The following is a 20,075-nucleotide window of genomic DNA, read 5'->3' as shown; positions in this document are numbered from 1 at the left end:
GGGCCCAAGTTTCTTTTGTTTAAAAAGTTTTTGCTCTGTGTTTTTCTTAGCGTCCAGTTGGATCTGCCATTTCATGGTAAGAATTGATTTCTTAGACAGTTTCTTGGAAGTGATGAGTTACTTATTACCGCCCCAGTCTGAAGATTCATGACTGATTGGTATCCCCTCTGATCCAAACTATCCTAAACAATGCCAAGTTATTTTTTTCCTTTACTTAAAATTATGTCTTTCTTTACAGATTGAAAATCAACTAGCTGCTGTTCCCTGGCAAAAGGATCTTCTAGGGAAACATATTTTTCATTGTGATGGATTTCTGTATAAATTTCCAATAAAGCATCAAATGTTACATATTGTGTCATCACTACATCTTTGAGCTCAATACCAAACAATTTCATTGTGGTTTCATGACATTAAACTATAACCTAATGACTGACCTTAAATTGGGATGTATCTTAAACCAAGATGCAAAACAACATTTTTCTGAAATTATACTTCACATTTGGTTTAAAGTGATTGCACGCATTCAATAGTTTGGCTTTAAATCTGGGGCAATCAGACTTCTGCATAGTGTTACGTAGATGTGCCATTAGTCCTCAGATGTAGAGGAGGGTTGTCACAGCATGTGGTAGATAATACTAACATGCTCTAGAAATACAGGGTGTACTTGAGGTATCAGGGCCATGAAACCAGTTAACAATAAATACAATCACATGTCGGAAAGCATGAACTTTTAATGGAGGTTTACAAAAGGAACAAATGTGAGCAGTGTTTAAAAAGTAAACTAAACCAACACTTTTCTGTAAGCAATACCCTGCTTTAGTTTCACAAGTTGTCACACTTGCACAGTATCCCCACTATAAAACTTTGAAAATGAATGTCAGGAGTAATAAAACCCAGTGAGAACGTAATCAAACATCACAGCTGCTCATCAACAGAAAAAGGCTTTAGCATTAAACAATGACGCTGTAATATCAGGGTTGACGGAACAAACAAATCATGTACAGACACTCAGTCGGTGGTGAAGATCCTTGCAGCAATATCCTCTAATACCCAGTCCACTCCAGCTAACAGATTCTCTCCTGTCACCGCACTGCACCCAATGATACACCAGTGATGACTTTTGATCTGATCTAGAGCCAGCGCCTGCAGGAAACACACAACAGTGATTAGGTTAACTGTTATCTGACATGAACATTTTAGGAATAGTAATATCACTAATATATTAAAAAAAGAACCCTTCACATCACTGGTTAAAGTGATGTCACGGTCATGAGGGTTTATATCTCACCTCTTTTATTGCCTCTTTTGACAACGCTCCTGGTAAATCCTGTTTGTTGGCAAACACCAGCAGTGTTGCACCAGCTAACATCTGCATGAAGGAAAGGACACATTTATCTACAAATCTGCTACAACGAGAAAGTAATGAAACGTGGATTTCGGCTCTGAACGGTGTAATAATCTCATTTTGGGCGCAGCATCCTTCGTAGGACTCGGCGTCTTAGCCCGTGTAAACGCCCTCAGAGTGAACTGCAGTGAGGCGGTCCTGTCTAAGGGGGATTCTTCGTTTGCTTCACCAGCTGTCCCCACCCTTATTAAGCGCAGTCCCTGTCACCTAGCAACCACAAAAGCTTCGCCGGACTGGCCAACACAACCAACGTCACACAACCTATTATTTTCTATAATAACTTGAAGTATTAAGGCCCCTTTTGTTTTGTTTTAAACATTAGTATGTGTCATTATTCGATTGAATTAAAGCACTAACCTACATTTTAAAAAAAATGCACAGCTGGAATCGCTGAGTCCCATTCTTCATGAATGAGCTGACAAACTTAAATCAGTCGTTTACAAAGCTGCACACTGTATCTTGATTCGTGGTGTTGCCTTTTTTTCTTCTTCTTACTATTTAGTTTGATACTTTCATTTCATTGGCCATACTTTGATTATGAATAAACGGTTTACAAAAAAAGTAGGGGTTGCACGCAATGAATACCGGAATATGCTGGGGCTCAAAGGATGTACCGAACGGATCCTTCGTTTGAAGGAGCTTTCAAAATAGTACATCCTTCGATTGGTTGCTGTAATAACTAAATCAGCCTTCATATGCGCACTCTGAAGGATGCAGCCCTTTATATGACACATACCCATTATCTTACTCAGAAATAAGGGGACATATAATATAGCTGCATTATATTACATTTTCAATGAACTACTGAACCTAACATTCACATTTCCATTACTTCAACAAGTGTGCGTGTGTTTTTGGTGTGTATACCTCTTCCTGCAGCAGTGAACTGAGCTCCTGTCTGCAGTCCTCCAGTCTCAGTCTGTCTGCGCTGTCCACTACCCAAATAAGCCCGTCTGTGCTCTCAAAGTAGTTCCTCCAGTAGGAGCGCAGGGACTTCTGACCCCCTACATCCCAAATGTTCAATTTAAACCTAGGAGAGAGAGAGAGAGGAAGGTGGGAAGGTGGGAGGGGGGGGGGGGGGGCACATAATATGAGGACTTTTAGGGAAAATAAGGCCTGATAATTGATCTAACTAGGAAAAACACGTGATCTCCCTAATTTGGTAAACAAAGGAGCACACCACCAAAAGAACGTGACCAAATTTGCACTTTTACAAAAGGAGGTATAATCATGTGCCACCGCTGTTCTCTGAATGAGCCATTAGGCGTCAGAGCTCTCGTAGGGCAGTCACACGAGCCTCCATCAGCGGTGGATTGTCTTGTCCCAATGTACAAGACATCTTTTGGCCAGTCTGCTTTCTCTGCATAGGTGGCAAAACTTTGGAGCTCTCTGCCCGCTGGCATAAAACTAGAGAGCAACAGTAATGCTTTTAACAGAGGACTCAAACAATGTAGCTTCTGACTGGTTTATTGTTTGATCATGCTGCCTTTGCTCTACAGTTTATGTCTATTTATTTATTCTCTCCTTATCTTAATTGGTTTCCTTTCAAAAGCCTCCTGTGGACAGGGTGTTGAGAACTAGCATGCTTGCTAAAACACTTAAACAATGCATCTGGTTCGTCCAATGTATCTGGGATGTCCATGCCAAATAAAGTCTATTATTATTATTATTATTTTTGTTCTTCTGCATAGATGAGAAGAAATACAGAAATAATATGTTTTGACTGAACGAGGTCTTGCCTTGCTCTGAATGTTTAAAGCAATTATTCATTATTTGTAATACGTTTCTTGAGACAAAGCCTGCTTTCATAGCATATATTTGGACTTTTGGACAAGCTGCAGGCGTTGGATGGATGGGCTCGGACCAGTCATCCACCCAACGCCAGCAGCTTGTCCAAAATGCGGCTGCTCGCCTCCTAACAGGCACAAAAAAGAGGGACCACATAACCCCTGTGCTCCGTTCTCTCCACTGGCTTCCTGTTCGCTACAGGATTGATTTTAAAATTTTACTTCTGGCTTTTAAATCATTACATTACCTAAGTGAACTACTACATGTTCATGCTCCATCCAGAGCACTAAGGTCCTCCAACCAACTGCTCCTGGACGTGCCCAAAACAAGGCTCAAAACGAGGGGCGATCGAGCCTTTTCTGTTGCAGCTCCGACACTTTGGAACAGATTACCATTTAAAATAAGATCTGCTGCCACAACTGAGCAGTTCAAGTCATTTTTAAAAACCCATTTCTTTTCCTCGGCTTTTACCTCTAGTTGAGTGTTTTATCCCAGCAGCAGTGTCTACTAGAACTTTTACTATCGTTTTGTGTTTTCATTTACTTTAATTTTTGCTTTTACGTGTCTTTATGATGTTTTGGATGAAATGTATTTTGCCTGATTTACTGTACAGCACTTTGGTCCGCCTCCTGTTATAAATGTGCTATACAAATAAAGCTGACTTGACTTTTGACACAGTTAGAAAAGCACACGTGTACTGATTACATTTATGATAGTTTTGGTCAATTATTGCCCCAAAAGCAGAGCCAACATGTATAACACCAGGAGCCAGGGAACTGAATTATGGGGCGCCGATTGTAAAGTTGCGCACGCTACAAATAACAACAACATTTCTCCACATTTAGCCCTAAAAAAAAAATCACTTTTTATTCACATTTAGAGAAATATTTGTGAACTTTGTCATATTTACTTTTGTGTTTTATCTAAATGTTAAATGTTATATATAAATGTTAAAAATACATATTTAGAAATCAAAGCTAAATATTTAGAAATCAAAGCTAAATATTTAGTTTATATTCTATATATTTAGCTTTGATTATAAATATTTACAATCTTAGCTAAATATATAGAATGTAAACTAAATGTTTAGAAACATAGCTAAATATTTAGAATCAGGACATGTATTTGTAACATTTATTTTAATTTTTTAAATTTTATACAGATTTTTTATTTTTTTTCCATTTGTTTATTCATTTTCATCTATTTTTTTAATCATTTGAAATAAAGAAGAAATAAAATAAAATTTAGATAAAACATTCAACATTTAGATATAATATTTAAAATTTAGATAAAACATTCAACATTTAGATATAATATTTAACATTTATATTTGCCAGTGAAATTATCTTACATTTTTATTCACAAAAGTAAACATGACAAAGTTCACAAATATTTCTCTAAATGTGAATAAAAAGTGATAAATGTGGAGAAATGTTGTTGTTATTTGTAGTGTGCGTGTTCATACTGAATTGTATCCTAGCTCTGCTTTTTCTACAGTGACAAACACATTGTGTAGTCATAGGAAGAGAGGGAAATGAATGCAGAATGAGTGTCTAACAGTGTGTGTATAAGTATTACCCTCTGTGCTCCAATGTTTTGATGTTGAAGCCCAGTGTTGGTGAGATGGTGCTGACGTCCTCTCCATTAAACTTCTTCAGGATGGTCGTCTTCCCCGCGTTGTCCAGACCTCTGCACGGACCAGGGTTAAAGACAAACTACTCCAATAACTCTAACAATCAATGCATTTCTCAACATTTCAAAACTCTGGAGTTACTGATGCTCATAAGAGATACACTGTAACAGCGTTGGTGCATGCTACTTGTTCCAGCTAAGTATTACAGCCAGGATACAACATGAGGAGTCGCATTTCCCGCTCCTTCTGCTTCATCTTCTTCAAAATCGTCAGCAAACCCATCGTGACGGAGTCCCGGACAGCGGCAGTGATATTCAATACGATTCAACCGCTGAGTTATACTGTTGTATTAAAGATATTCATCATCCATAAGCAGCACTGTGAACTAGGAAGAGGCTATTACACTCAAGTCCCGCCCAACATTGTTTGCGATTGGACTATTTCTCAAAACGAACGCTGATTGGTTGTGGAGACGCTTGGAGCCTGGTGATTGGTCAGTGGGCATTTTAAGGTGTGGTCTTTAGCTGCTCTGCTCCTCTGTGTCTCAGCAGCTGGCGCCACCACGCGTCGATTGTGAAAATTGAACATTTGATTTAATCGATCTAGAGATGTATTAAAGCTTAAAAAAAATGTTTCAAAGTGTGGTCAAAGCTAGAAACAAATACAAATACGACACATTATAACAGAAAATACAGGCCTACTGTTTTCACATGTCAAGGTAATGCAATGATAATCCTGGAAACAGAAGTTTTGAAAAAAACAGCAGTAGGCCTTTTACTAAAGAGCCAGTTTCCTTATCGCTTCAAACCACACGAGTGAGCAAGACACAGACGTGTTGATTTCTTGTGTGTATTACAGTAACACAAGCGTGTTTGAATTCTGCTCTTCAATTTATGATGTTCACCTAATAATAAAGTTGAAAGATGAAGTTGTTTCTGAGCCATGGTATGGTTAACACTGATATCCTCACTATATCCAATACAAGCCAAACTTTTTAAAGAGTCATCATACACATGGATTAACTAACTTTAGTAATTCATGCCATGTCATAAAACAGCTATTCTACATATTTGTGTTTTATGATTATTTATTTTATTTTGAACATAAAAAATATATAAATACATATAGCCTATATATAGAGGCCCGAAGTCAAACAGAGCAATAACAATACGAGCATACAGACAATATTTATGACTGTCAATAATCTACTCTGATCATTTTTTTACTTTGTAAAAGAAGAAAGAAAAAATGATAGACTCCAATTCTAATTTTACCTTCTGTTTCATCATTTCCTGCTGAAATCCAGTAAAGCCTTTGGCTGCTTTCTGGGGACTTGGTCTCTCATTTCCTGGAATATGCTCTCTTGAGAAATCCCCAAGTGAAGGGGGGGGGGGGGGGGGGGGCAAACCTTTCTTCATTATATGGTCATCACCCGACACCTTGGTTCCTGTCCCACAACATATTTTCCCATTCATTCATCGTGAGGCATTCACGTGCTATCGAAAATACTAGGTTGCTTCATACTGGGGTTGCCCATTCACTGACAGTGGATCAATATAATATAAACTTTAATGGGAAATGTAATGTACAATATGCATAGACGTACGTTTGACTGAACAAGAGAAGCAGGGAAGTTGAAGACTAGGTGACATAGTCTGTGTTTGAGATGCTCTTTTAAATATCAAATGCATCAAAGGGAAAACCTCAGAACCACAATCTGACTTTTGTGCTCCTCCAGTTTAAACAACTTTTTTTTTTTTTTTTTTTTAAAGATTCTCCATCACCAGTTCTCCACGCCTAAACCTGTCGGCACAGTCTTGGGAACAGGACGTTACTTACTACATTTGAAGGCAGCACAGCGTCCGCTACCTTTGCAGTGCAACGGGTCATTTTAAAAGAAACAGAAACTGAAAGCAGTCCCACCGCCTGGTTGCATCATCTGCAGTCTAGTGCCAAACCTCCTGCACTCTAAAAGCTGTAAGACCGCCCGAGCGCTGCATTCAGGGTAATACATTTACAGACTCAACAAGTTACCAAGCAACAACGTGACTTTCGTTTGCATTGCCCACAGAGGACCGTGCATTTCTGTTTTTCCACATCTCAAGTCATTCACATTTCGCTCTTAAGCTGCAGAGAGGCGCGCTGGTGTTGCGCCAACTTCTGGATTTTGAATGGCATCCCTTCCTCCCTGAGGACACGCTTCACGGATGATGATCCATGCTGAGTGAAGGTCAGTCGGCAAGCCCAGTCTCCTGTTTTGGACGAAATGTCCCCGATACTCATGGACACCCAGTACGACAGCAACAGCCCAAGCTCCATGTCAGCTGAGGACCACAGCAACAACGCTGGATCGGTAAGAATACCTTCTCATGAATCATCCAATCAAATAGATCAGCCACGTCTGTACAAGACCCCACATCATAATAACACTCATTATTAATACTTTGTTTGTGTAAATCAATAACAAGGAAATTCTACTGAACTGACAATCGTATACGAATTGTTCCTCCATTTTTATTCCTCTTTGATTTATGAACATTTTGTTGTAAAAAGCTATTTTTGTAGAAAATGTTGCTGCATCATAATATGGAAACATTATTATCACCAACTCACTCTAAATTCATCATTTGTAGCCTTAATAGTAGGCTACTATTAAGCATTTACCTCATTAAAATTCTAATCAGTCACCTTTGGGTGTCCATCAGGGCCTTTTACAAAGTCCCCTCGAGTTCTGTGTAAGATAAGGGACATCGTTTGTGTGTCTTCATTGCACCTCTTTCTCCTTTTCCTCTCAACTATCCATAAGTGAATAAATGTCAAATGTTCATTTGTTCAGTGTCATGGCTTCAAAAAGAACCAGGGAATCACCTGAGGAGTTACATGTGCTAAATAAGAAGCTTAAATTAGTGACGAGTCACATGTGTCATTTTGTACGTCCAAGTTTAAAACACAAGCATTCTTTCCGACCTCGTAATAATTTGGTTCTGTTATGTCCACTCATCTTAACAAACACCGTCACTCGTCTTCAATCTGAATCCAAAATGACCTCTTCTGACAGTCAGGGCTCGAACCCGCAGGGTAACTCACCATGATTGAGATGTGATGACAATAATAATATCATACAGTGATTCTATCGGTATGTCACTGCAATGTGTTGTCACTTTAGTTTCAACCGTGAGGGGTCATGACATCTGTAAAGAGCAGCATATTTTTTTAAAAAAGTGAATGATGGACATTTTCACACCAGCAGGTCAATACTTGATTGATAGTTGATAACTCAGATTTGATTCATATACAGTAGCTTTACTATCTCGATGCTGCTTTGGATGGCAGAAATGCAGGGGGAAATATTTGATACAGAAAATGATAAGTACTCTTTCCCTTATTTTTTAATGGATACATAATAATTTAAAATAGATTTTGAAGCCATATAGAAACTTTATAAGATCTTATGGAGAAGCTGGAATAACTATTTTATATCAAGACTCCGTTCGTCGCTCCTCAACCTTATTGACCTTATGTTGACTCCTGATTATCGTGCGCTACAACAGCTGTGGCTTAGTGGTAGATTAGGGCGTCTGTCACCTGGAAAAGTTCCCTGTTTCCCCTGATGTGTCCCTTGGGCCGGACAATTAAACCCCAAGTTTCTACCGCTGTGCACGACTGGATTAGACAACACTGGTGGACTCTTTACACGGCAGCCTCTGCCATCGGCGTGTGAATGTGTCGGTGTGACCTGCAGTGTAAAAACACTTTGAGTAGTCAGCAGACTGGAAGCTCGACTCCACTTACCGTTTAGCGTCCCACTTGAATTGTGAGAGCACATCACATCATGTGATAGGTTGATCTCATGACCCATGTGAACGATGCCTCTCAAAATCTCATTCAGCATCAAGATGTCGTGCTGTAGTCAAGGTCAACATGTCGTGCCTTTAAAAAAAGATTTCTTTAAGGAAGTTGCATAAGAGTGTTAGTCAGATGACTTATTTAATTACTAAACACAAAAGTGTGTATTTATCCCCTGAAATGTGTGCTCAAATGTGTCTTTAAAAAAATACATATTTTCAGGAAAGAGAAGGAGAGGTACAACAGGAGGGACCTGGAGGGGTAAGACGACAAAAGAAGAACAGAGACGCTGCGCGGAAGAGCCGCAAGAAGCAAACAGAGAGAGCGGACGAACTTCATGAGGTATATAAACATACACTCCTTATCTTCAATCTTTCCTTTGCTTCATTATCCTTCTTTACGACACCCTCCTGTGACAAACACACACACACACACACCCTCACACACACAGGCTGTCAGACTTGTGCGTGTCTCTGTGTCTTGTGTAATGTGACAGCATGCTCTAAGCCATTTCTTGTAAATACTCTGCTTTAGGAGAAGGGCTTTCCCTCCCTCTTCCCTCCCCATTGGCCCGTCCTTTCTCACACACACACACACACACACACACACACACACACACACACACACACACACACAGTCCTGCCTCTGTTCTCTGTTGCTGCATCCACCTCTTCACCGTTTTTTTTCTCCCTGAGGGTCAAATTCCACATGTGGTGCTCCACAGAGACATATCTCACACCAAAAATGAGCCTCCTGAAGTAAACTTTCAAACTTGTATCTGGATTTTGTAAAAGCTAAACATGTCCAGACTCACAAACTTAATAATGTACACCATTGTTAAACAGTTTCTGAATATTTTTTCCTTTTTTTACGTTTATAACATCCTCCAAGAATACAGTTACAACTCTGAGCACTTTGTTAAATGTGCTTAAAATGACTTGAAAGACTGCATATTTGGTCTTAAATTTGAGTGAAAGTCCAGCCTTCCTAACAGAAATAACCAAAGGTTCACAGCAGTTCTCTGTGAAATATTCTCCTCGTAGGGAAGATTAAAAAGGGGCTGACATTTAGGAAGAACTTGTTTATTTGTGTTTCACTTCTGTGTTTAAGGAAGTGTCGGTGAAAAAGTAAAGTTTGGTCTTCGCTGATTATTGATTATCAATCAAATGTTCTAACAGGGTTCTGCTTATCTCCAGGCCTTGACACACGTCTTGGCCCATAAGTTGCACGAGAACACACCGCAAAATCTCATTGTGCCGGGTAAAGGTGATGCACAGAACCTCGTCGTTAAAAAGACGTTAGCACAAGTACTGTTCGCTTTCCCGTCCTCCTGCTCTAACCCTTCCTGTTATAACCAGCTGGATGAGTTTTGTGGGTTTTTTTTCCACTCGATTTGTGAATGGGTGGGTGTGTCTTTGTGGAAGAAGTCCAGACTTTCACTTTCGATCCTACTCCTCTTTCTGTTCTGCTCACCGTGTCTTCCTCTGTTATTCTGAAGAAGCAGTAAACCAGCTTGACATAATACTGACACCACAGTGTCAGCAGTTCATGGTTCAAGCATGTGAAACATAACTTTAGAACTTATGCTTTGACCATGTCTCAGCGACCTCTGTGACTTTTTATAGTATCTATCTGACGGGGATAACCACTTCTTCTTGTAGTCTGGAATTAGGCCATTGGAGCCGAATGGCCGTGAATCGTCCGTTATGGAGGATAACTGTTTTCAGATTGCACTCAAACTTAACAAGGCTATAAAAGCGATCTTTTAGTTAACGGTTAACCACGAGAAATTGGCTCTTAAAAGTCTGCACAGCACGGGGTTTTGTTTGTAAGGGGAGTCAGCCCTTGTTCCTCCCTCTACCCCTTAGCCTCTCTCCCATGGTGAACTTGCAGCACTGTCGATATTTCAGTTCCCCTTTGAGGTTGCCGACTTGAACCGCTCATCACCCGCTCAGTAGCTGTTGTGCTTTTTTTTTTATCACGGTGCCTGAGAAGAGTTTTAAAGAAGAGTGCCATTAGAAGTTCATGACTCTTGTGTTTCATTAAAGCACTGGTGTTGATATATGTCTTTAATCAGTTTTTATAGCTGAAGATGGCCACTCTTAGGGATAATAAAGATACACCTGACTCAACTCTAACATGAGTCATTTCTAACCCCCCGTTGTGCACTTTTGTGTATTTATTTTTATCTCTGTCTTACCCCACAGCTCTGTTCCTTCTCCCCTTCTTCTCCCCAGGAGCTGCAGAGTCTGGAGCGGTCAAATTCAGCCCTTAAGAAGGAGATCGCCTCGTTGAAGAAAGACTTCAACCTCTACACGACGGCTCTGGAGCGCCACGTGCCTGTCTGCGCCCTCAGAGCCTCAGCATCCAGCTCAACAACCTGCCTCTCAGTTTCCCCTTCAGCCGACTGTCGGACCGGCCCCAGCCCTCTTCAGGCCTCGCGCTTCACTCAAGCTGCTGGCCCCTCGCTCTCTACCTCCTCGACCTCCAGCCTCGGTCTCCAAACCCTCAACACTGTAGAAAGCTCTCATCTCTCATCTTCAACTCCTGCTCCAACAGCTCCATCGTTAGTCTCATCCGCTCAGCGCTTCACTCCCTCCAGCTCTATACCTGGTTCTTATCCTATGCCTTTCCCTACAGTCCCGCCTCCTCACTCTTTGTTTAGAGAAGCTCCTCCATCCCTAACCGCTTCAGGGATGACAAAACGTATTAGACTTATTTCAAGCAAAGAACCCCCCAGCTCTCTCGCCACACCTGCCCAGCCCAAATCTGGGCAAGGCGCACACCTTGACAGTTCTCTAGATTCAGGAAATGCTTGTTTCTCTCCACGTCCTCCTTGTGCGCTCGATGCCTTCCCGAATGTAGGGCCCCTATACTCCACTTTGGCGTCAGGAAACACGGGTCAAGCAGCCCAAGCTTGGCTGATGAATATGTCACAGCTTCACCCAGGAAGCTTCAAAGGAAATCCAGCGGCTCCACCGTCAACTCTTCAAGGTTCTGCTCCTCAGCCGCTCTCAGTTTCCCCTCAGGCCAACCCGGAGCCGTCTCCAGACTCTGCTAATGCCGCGCATAATTCTACGCCCCTGCTTTCCCTGCTCACAGTCCCATGTCCACTTAATGTCTCTCAGATGACATCCAGCAGCTTTGAAGGGCCGCTCTCTCTTCCCCAACTCCAACTTCAAAATTCAGGGGATTGCTCCTTAGATTTGGCCCTTTCTGAGCTCCTGGACTTCGATGATTGGTTCATATAGCAAGGCAGACCCAATCCCCACTGCCAGAGGTGATATTTAAATGTAATATTTCTGTATTTTACAATCAAATCAAATTAGTAATCATACTCTGAAGTTATTTTCAACCAAATTGGTACAAAGTCAATGCTGATGACTGAGAGTTCTTTTTTTTTTCTTCTAAAATAACCACAGCACGGCTTATTATAGTGACAACACTGCACTTAGCAGCTCCATCAACAACTCTAATATTCAAGGTTTTACGAGTTTAAGAAGACACATTTTCCCATTTTACATTTGTGCATCAAAACAAAAATGAACAAATGTGTTTTGGCAGTTGCTCATATCACCCCCTTTCCTTTTTGAAGGGATGATTTCACGATTTTGCATTGCGTAATGGTGCATTTGAAACTCATATTCAAGTACCGGAGTCAGTTTTCTCGTCCTAAAGCTGCTAAAATGTCCAACTTTGCAATAAAAGGCCAAAGTCAGTTCAAAATATTATCTACTTGTTGACAAGCCCCTGGAAATGAAATGTGAACCTTAGATCCAGCAGCATACAAAGCTTTTCTGTTCTGAAAATCTCAGAGGTAGGCATTCTTCTTCTTCTTTGTCCACAGATGATGCACTGACAACTGACACAACACTTTTAAGTCAGGGCGGGGTACTCACTTCCCTGCAACTTCGAAGAAATGTCCTTGGGACACACGACCATCTGGGCTCCACCTGAGTAGTGGTATGAGTTTTTGAATGAGTGGTTAACGACCTGCCCATTGCAACACATCACAGGCATTACTACTGCGCTTTTATTCCTCTGTATTTTTATTTTTATTTTTACCTCGATTGTATTGCACAATCAAAAATTCTCTTCTCAAACATTTCACTGCTACTGAAAATGTATTTATGTTCTCCAATATTTGAATCAAGACAAACAATCAGTCAACTTGCTGATGAACTTTTCAAGCACAATTTTTCTTATTTTCTTTTCCTATGATAAAATATATACAGCTCCTTCCTCTTCTCTTGAAATAACAGAATTGTATTATTTAAACTTATTCTAATTATCCTAATAATAATAATAATTAGAATGGGTGTTTTAATAAGAGTCTACTATACTCACCTGCAAGAATGACTTCACAACAAGACAAAGGTGATGACTACGTAGGGATTAAAAGCCTGACACACCACGAGGTGCCCAGATCAAATGTGTCAGGTGGTATTATCCAAATACTCTGGGTTATCTGTATTAAATATATGCTTTATATTTTTGGTGGCCAAGTATATTCCTCAATAAAATCGTGCTTAAAGGTCGGTTGAAGATTTATTTTGAAATGCATTCTTTTTAAATATCTGTTGAAACTCGCTGCTCGTCTTGACAGAAATCCACACATGAACGGCTCTGACAAAAAAAAAAACTGGTTGAAAACTGCCAAAATGGAGCTTACTCTTGCCTATCAAAGCTTTAATTAAATATGAAAAAAAGAGAGTGTTAATCACCCCAGGGGCGCCTAGTCGTTCAATCCTTCACGCACAAAGCATTTGACAACTTTCATTTGCAGTCGACGTAAGACCAAAAAACAGAGAAATGTGTGTATTAGATCAGATAGTTTTGCAACGGTTTGTATTTTTAAAAACGTGTGCCTTCCAACCGTCTGTCCTAAAGAAGTGCATTTCACATTCTATAAGCCCGCACAGATCCTTGAGAGAGAAAAGATGAGATGATGGTGTCTTAAGGAACACTTGAGTACGGAGCATGAACGGGAATTTTTGTATCGGTGTAACTGCTGTATGTAAATGTGTAAGTTAATGAATAAGTAGCTAATTAAATCATTACCAATGGAGAGATTTAAAAAAGTAGCTTCTTCACTTTGTATTTGAATTTCAGTTTTGTGTTTTCTGAGGATTTTCTTGTGTTGATTGTTCTGCTTTTTGTACACTATATGTGTCGATGCATATATATATATATATATATATATATATATATATATAGATATAATAAATGCTTAATATAATTGATTCTTTCTGAGGCATTGTGTGTGTTGGAGTTGTTACCATTTTGCATTTCTTATGCATTAAATGTATATATTGAAGCTCTACTACACCTGACAATGGAGTCTTTAATGTTCCACTCATCCACTAATGCTTTTCATAACTTATTCTGAAAATGATTTCTTCAGTGAGTTTTTATGGCTTTTTAAAGTTAAAGGTTTATGTAAGGAACTTATTTATTTCAGCTTGAAGCGTCATCATTGTGTCTCTGGTTTATAGGACATCAAAATCACTGACAGCATAGCAGTTATGCTGCTCGCCCCATGGGCTCTACTGGCGGCCGTTGGGTTTGAATCCTATCTTGGCCCTTTGCTGCATTTCATCCCCCACTCTCTCATCCCAACATCCCCTGTCTCTCACCACACACATTTCTAATCATTTTTAACCAATGCGATTTGTTTAGAACTCAGGAAGAACACAAGAGACAGAACAAAACAAACATGTTTTAGAAGTGCTTCATAGGCATGTTTTTTTTTTTTTCCAGGCACACATTTGCGACCCACGGAAATCGGCTCTGCGACCCACTTTTGGGTCCCGACCCACCAGTTGAAAACCAGTGATGTAAACAATTTAAAGTAATGCTAATGGTGTGCCTCTGGGGTTGACACTCTTTTTGTATTCAAGGGTTTTCTACCACTTTGATACAGATGAATATATCTTAATCTAGACCTTCACAGGACCCGGATTTTGCAATTGCTGTGTATTACATTGGCTGCAAAAGTATATTATATTTTATATGAACCTGTAGAGATACTGTGGAATGTAATATTGTATTTGTAATAAGACACTGCATGTTGAATGGCACAAATAGCCACATGTCCCTTTAAAGAACTGGGAAACCTTGGCTGACATTTCTTCCAACATCAAATCAAATGTATATTTTGTTTAGCACATTACCAAATATATGCAAAGCTAAAGGCATTACCCTTCGACTCAGCTTCACTTTGTGAATCGATCAATTATGAAAAATATTAACATTCACATGTGTAGGCTATTCCTTGTCGCTTGTAGCTTCTCAGCATGCTTCCAATAGCATTTTAAAGCACAAAGAAACATATAATTATGATTATAGAAGCCTATAAGTAGCCTATATTGAATTATACTGAGAAATTACACCAACTATAATGTAGGCTCTTGATATGAACAGTTTTTGTAGTTAAGCTAAACAGACCAATAGCCTATTAACAGCCTCTCCTGCAAGCAAATAGGAAGCAGACCAGCAGGGACCCAGTCACTCGCCGGTCCCCCGGTGTTTTTCCCAGAAGGCAACCGACTGAGCTCATCTGCGACACACATAGAGACGGAGGAGGGGGGGGGGGGGGGGTGTAGCCTAATGCACGCCCCTGTACTGGATACAAGATGATAAAGCCGGAGAGAGTGTGAAGAACAGTATGGAGAGGTTCAAACCTGGCTGCGCAAACACGCCAACAATACACCTCCTCCTCCTCCTCCTCCTCCTCCTCCTCCTCCTCTCTCTGCCAGCCAAGGTGTGACTCTGAGAGGGAGATGATGAAGAGAGGGAGCAAGAGGGAGAACAAGTGGCTTAGTGCAGAGAGGAACAATGGATTGGACTTGATCCTCTAAGCCAACTACAACCCCCGAGAACACGAATAAACAACACACACACACACACACACGCACATGCGCGCACACTCCCCCCCAAAAGGGAAGCGAGGAAGATGGGGAAAGGGAGGAGGTGGAGGAGGAGGAGGGGGAAGACTCAAACACTGATAAGCGCAGACAGGGGCGATTTGAGGATCAGACCTAGGGGTGCACAGCTTCTAAAGAGATTGCGACATGTGGAGTTACTTGTAAGTGTTCGGTCCTCCTGCTTAAGCACCAGAACAACAACAAAACATGCTCCCACATTTGAGATTATTTTAAATGAACAACAAAAATAGTAAAATATTGCAACACGAGTTTTATACCGCAAAATATTTTCTAATAAGATGAATGATAGACTACTTTGTTTGCAAAAGTAATTTGTACGGGTGTTATTAAAGTGGCATATTATTTGCGCATAATTTTGAAGGCATTCAGTTGAGCCATGTCCTACTTTGATGCCAAATACCATTAGGATTTGGTATCAACAACTTTTGAATGCACAGCTTGTAACATTGAATCTACATACTGTGTAGTATTTTGTATAAATTGAGCCATTTATTTTTAAGTAAAATCAACTACAACTAACTGATTCAGAGGTATATGTTGAATTAAAGTATCGTTCATTATTTAATATGGCACATTATTTAAATGAGGGGGGAAAAAACAAGACATTTCCAAAGTTTCTTTCATATTTCTAAAACCTGGTGATGTTTGTGCCTCTGTCGGTCGACTATTATTTCAAGGGTGCTGAGATGAAATTTGGAGTTGCTTAAGCCCCCCCCCCCCCTCCCCCAAAAGGGTCTAAAATCGCCTATGAGCGAGGGTAGGGAAGGAAATGTCTTTTTCATATCCGAATGAGACCATAGCCAAAGGTTTGGCAATGGTGATTAGGTGTTAGCAGCCATCTGTTTAAAATGAGAGGAGCTTCAGAGGCTCAGACATGCTACATAAATAAATTGTAAATAAATAAATAAATACATCCTATAGCGTCATCCGCAGTGAGGAGCATTTTTCTCTCCTCTCTCTCCTTGCACCAACCAGCGTTGGGCTGAGGTATCAGTGTCAAGACAGACAGAGTAACACGATCAAGCATCCGGTCAATCTTTTCAGAATAAAACCGTTATTAACGCACCTGCTGTTCAAGGGTTTTGAATGAAACAAATAAGTATGGAGACTTTTTTTTTTTCCACCAGCCACTGTGCTCATGGGGAGATTATGCAATTTGTGTAGATGACTGCAAAGATATTTATAGACTTTCGCCGAGTCACATTTTGGGATACAATGGGCGAGCACCTACAAACAGAGCATATCATTTAGTTTTTTATATTAACACTAATTTGAATTTCTAATTACTTTAATTACTACTATTATATTTTCAATTATTTTGAAAAATAGACAGACAGCTTCTACCGTCGTCAACTGCCCCGAGGACCCCCAAAGACCCAGGTATGCTGCATATCTATCTACAAGTAAAACATTTTGTCAAAATTATTATTTTTATTATTATTATTATTATTGTTATTATTTATTTTTTTTGTCTGGGACGTAAGGGCTTCTAACGTCTTATTTGAACTGTGATGATAAAAGCCTTTCACTAACTCACATTAAAAACTTAAAAACACATTGTTTAAGTCGAATTTCTCTTTCACACCTTTTTACTGTCCGCTTTGCTTCTACTTAATAATGAGTTGGTGTTTCATTAAGTTTGCACATTGCAAACAATGAGGCGATAGGAACAGTCCAAGTCGATCACAGAGAGGAATAACAGCGGTGATTATTATTATAGGTATTCTGGTGATTCATCTATTTTCCCTTGCACAAACATATAAAGGAGATCCCTTTTAGTTTCACAAAGCAAAGGTTTTTTGCCCCCCTCCCCCATGCAGGACAAACTATCGGTCCTGGGGGGGGGGGGGGGGACAGGGATTTCTCCATCGCCGCTCCCACCCAAAATAACATCCGAGACTCCCCTACACTCACCTCCTTCAAGAAATCCCTCAAAACTCACCTCTTCAATACTGCCTCCAACCACTAACTCCCCCCCTCCTACATTACTTCTTCATTGTACTGTCCTCGTCGTTTTTTGTTTTGTTTTATGTTTTGTCAAAACGTCTTTGAGTTTTTAGAAAAGTGCCATAAAAAACAATGTATTGTTATTATTATTATTATTATTATTATTATTATTATTATTATTATTCTTCACCATGTCCTATGTTATTTTGAAATCCGGGGTGCCTCGTATCCGGTACATTCTTACTCACAACCCGAGGATTGACGAAGCTCGGCGAGGCGCTGTACGACCGGATAACGGGATCCGAGAAGGGGGGACAGGAGCGAAACGCGTCAGTCTGACAGACATAGACGGGGTGCTATTGTATAACATATAACACAGGCCTGCTGACTTTTTTTTTTTTAAATTCCAGGTTTGCTGCTTTTCAGGAATAACATCTCCTTTTCTTCTATTTGACTGTTTTTCTTCTGTCACCGCGGAGGTCTAAGCAGCAGCAGCAGCAGCAGCAGCGGCAGCGGCAGCAGCAGCGGCAGGGCTCGGCGTTGCATCGGCCGCTGGCGGAGGACCTGCACATGTCGGCGCGGTGAGGGGACCGCTCGTTCCCCACCACCCCCCTCCTCCCCCCCCCACACACCTCCACCACCCGCCCTGATACGGAGGACGGCAGGAATCGGAGGCTGTGGAATAAACTGCGAAGAGAGCATCCTCCTCCATCTCTGTGAAAAGGGGAAGCAGGTGCGGCCGTTTGAGCAAGCGAGAAAGGACAACAGTGATGCGGCAGCCGAGGTGGGCCCAGATTGATGATTTTATGATATCATCATCCACCGCCAGGACCGATCACTGATTTTTATTTTTTTCTATTGATAAGCAAACCATCATCTTCGAGGACGAACCGACCTGGGATCCGTGTGTTTGTTTTTTTTTGTTCCCCACCTGGATAACAGTAGCAGGTTGATCGGTGCTTTTATTGCAGTGGTTTCTTTACATGATCAATTATAGAAATAAATATCCCAAATTTAGGCCCATGACTTGAGTGTGTGTGACGCCATACAGCAGCAGCAGCAGCAGCAGCAGCAGCAGCAAAGAGGCGTGTGTGTGTGTGTGTGTGTGTGTGTGTGTGTGTGTGTGTGAGAGAGAGAGAGAGAGAGAGAGAGAGAGAGAGAGGAGACGCGCCTTTGACTGAGCATCATCTGGTAGCCTAGCTGTGGGCTACTCCTCCACGGGGATGATACACAAGCGATTTTTCATCTGTGCGTGAAAAGAAGATTCAGGGATGCTGCTGATGTTGCTGCTGCCATTTCCTGTCCGGCTCTGATAGATAGAGACAGCGAGGCGGCGCGCATCACATCACGGGACTGGACACCCAGAAAATATCTTTCCTTACCTCTCCTCTGCCTCTGCACCCTTCTTTCCCTCCCTCCCTCCCCCCCCCATTCCTTCTCTCCTCCTCCCCTCTTCCTCCACCAAGCAACAATTCGGTGCGTTTATTCAGTCCGATCCATTGATAACCCGTCTGTGATTCAGAAAAGCCATCCACCCCCTCCTTCATCCTCTCCTCCATCACCCTCTTAAGCACCTCTTCACGGCCCTCTAACGCGTAAAGAGACGCACCACCCTCACCACCAACACCACCACCGCCACCACCTTCGCATCACCACCGCCTCGGGCATCATGGAGACGACCAAGCTGCCTCCGACCAGCCCGTCCTCGCCGACCACCAGCTTCTCGGTGCCCTCCGCGGAGAAGGTGGACGGCTTCCCACGGAGGTCGATGCGCAGAGCCCGGCAGAGGAGGTCCCACAGCTCGTCCCAGTTCCGCTACCAGAGCTCCCAGGTGGAGCTCACCCCGCTGCCCCTGCTCAAAGGTAAGCGGCGGCATTACTCCAGCTGTCATTGGCCAAAGCAGACAGGTGTACAGGCCCATATATCATATCGACAGGCCAATTGTGTGGAATGAAAAGGTCAGCATAAAATTCCTGTTAGAACTGGGATGAGACACCTCTGCATGAAAGTGAATGCCACTTCCTGTCTTTACATAACACTCATTGAGCAGTAGTGGGGAGATGTATTGATGTTTGTATTTGCTATTGATAGGTGTCCACTTATATTGTCCTTTTTGTGACTGATAACAAATGATTTATTTTCTAAAAGGAGTCTGTTTGGAGTTTAACCCTGAGATACAGAGAAGGTTGAGATACAACTTTCTCTCCTTATTATTTAATAATTTGTTGTCATTTGTTATATAATAAAATATGACCAATACCCTATAGTCTTATCTAAAACCTATAAAGAAATTAAATTAAGTTATTAATCATTTAAAAAGAGAACAAAAGCAAATCAACACATCAGAGAAGCTTCATTCTGTGATTTACTTTTTTAGTTTGACAAACAGTTTACTCATTTTCATCTGATTGTTTCCGTGGTATTACCTAAAAACACGTTTAGTTAGTGAGTTCATACCTGCAGTCATATAGAAAACATATAGACAGTAGAGATGATTAAGAAATGGAAC

General features: G+C 41.1%; 3 protein-coding genes and 1 non-coding gene across 4 annotated transcripts in view; 3 read left to right on the top strand and 1 right to left on the bottom strand.

Annotated features, from left to right (window-relative positions):
- The first annotated feature begins 102 nt into the window (after positions 1 to 102).
- LOC132959115 (small nucleolar RNA SNORD31) lies at positions 103 to 177 on the top strand. Its single transcript, XR_009666907.1, has one exon. It is a non-coding gene; the product is annotated as a small nucleolar RNA SNORD31 (small nucleolar RNA).
- Positions 178 to 943: 766 nt separating this feature from the next.
- On the bottom strand, positions 944 to 5,149 carry arl2 (ADP-ribosylation factor-like 2). The gene is made up of 5 exons (XM_061031517.1): positions 5,044 to 5,149; positions 4,772 to 4,882; positions 2,273 to 2,435; positions 1,289 to 1,369; positions 944 to 1,143 (listed from the first exon to the last, which is right to left on the bottom strand). Exons 1-5 carry the CDS (start codon positions 5,106 to 5,108, stop codon positions 1,009 to 1,011), a joined length of 555 nt encoding a protein of 184 aa, XP_060887500.1. The 5' UTR covers positions 5,109 to 5,149; the 3' UTR covers positions 944 to 1,008.
- Positions 5,150 to 6,644: 1,495 nt separating this feature from the next.
- batf2 (basic leucine zipper ATF-like transcription factor 2) lies at positions 6,645 to 13,849 on the top strand. The gene is made up of 3 exons (XM_061031519.1): positions 6,645 to 7,179; positions 8,895 to 9,014; positions 10,910 to 13,849. The coding sequence occupies exons 1-3, from the start codon at positions 7,093 to 7,095 to the stop codon at positions 11,921 to 11,923; spliced, it is 1,221 nt and encodes a 406-aa protein (XP_060887502.1). The 5' UTR covers positions 6,645 to 7,092; the 3' UTR covers positions 11,924 to 13,849.
- A 4,376-nt stretch (positions 13,850 to 18,225) lies between these two features.
- ppp2r5b (protein phosphatase 2, regulatory subunit B', beta) overlaps positions 18,226 to 20,075 on the top strand; it is a 41,361-nt gene continuing 39,511 nt past the window's right edge. The window contains exon 1 of the mRNA XM_061032071.1: positions 18,226 to 19,428. Within this exon, the coding sequence (XP_060888054.1) occupies positions 19,236 to 19,428 (193 nt within the window). The 5' untranslated portion in view covers positions 18,226 to 19,235. The remainder of the gene's footprint in view (positions 19,429 to 20,075) is intronic.

This window comes from Labrus mixtus, chromosome 23 (assembly GCF_963584025.1).
Source record: "Labrus mixtus chromosome 23, fLabMix1.1, whole genome shotgun sequence".
NCBI lineage: Eukaryota > Metazoa > Chordata > Actinopteri > Labriformes > Labridae > Labrus > Labrus mixtus.
This window is presented reverse-complemented; position numbering and strand designations above follow the sequence as displayed.

Excerpts from the sequence above, each read along its gene's own strand:
- batf2 (XM_061031519.1), top strand. The coding sequence starts at position 7,093 with ATGTCCCCGATACTCATGGACACCCAGTACGACAGCAACAGCCCAAGC. Across the intron at positions 7,180-8,894 it reads ACAGCAACAACGCTGGATCG|GAAAGAGAAGGAGAGGTACA; the intron begins GTAAGAATACCT and ends ACATATTTTCAG. Across the intron at positions 9,015-10,909 it reads GAGCGGACGAACTTCATGAG|GAGCTGCAGAGTCTGGAGCG; the intron begins GTATATAAACAT and ends TCTTCTCCCCAG.
- arl2 (XM_061031517.1), bottom strand. The coding sequence starts at position 5,108 with ATGGGTTTGCTGACGATTTTGAAGAAGATGAAGCAGAAGGAGCGGGAA. Across the intron at positions 4,883-5,043 it reads GAAATGCGACTCCTCATGTT|AGGTCTGGACAACGCGGGGA; the intron begins GTATCCTGGCTG and ends TGGTCCGTGCAG. Across the intron at positions 1,144-1,288 it reads CAAAAGAGGCAATAAAAGAG|GCGCTGGCTCTAGATCAGAT; the intron begins GTGAGATATAAA and ends TGTTTCCTGCAG.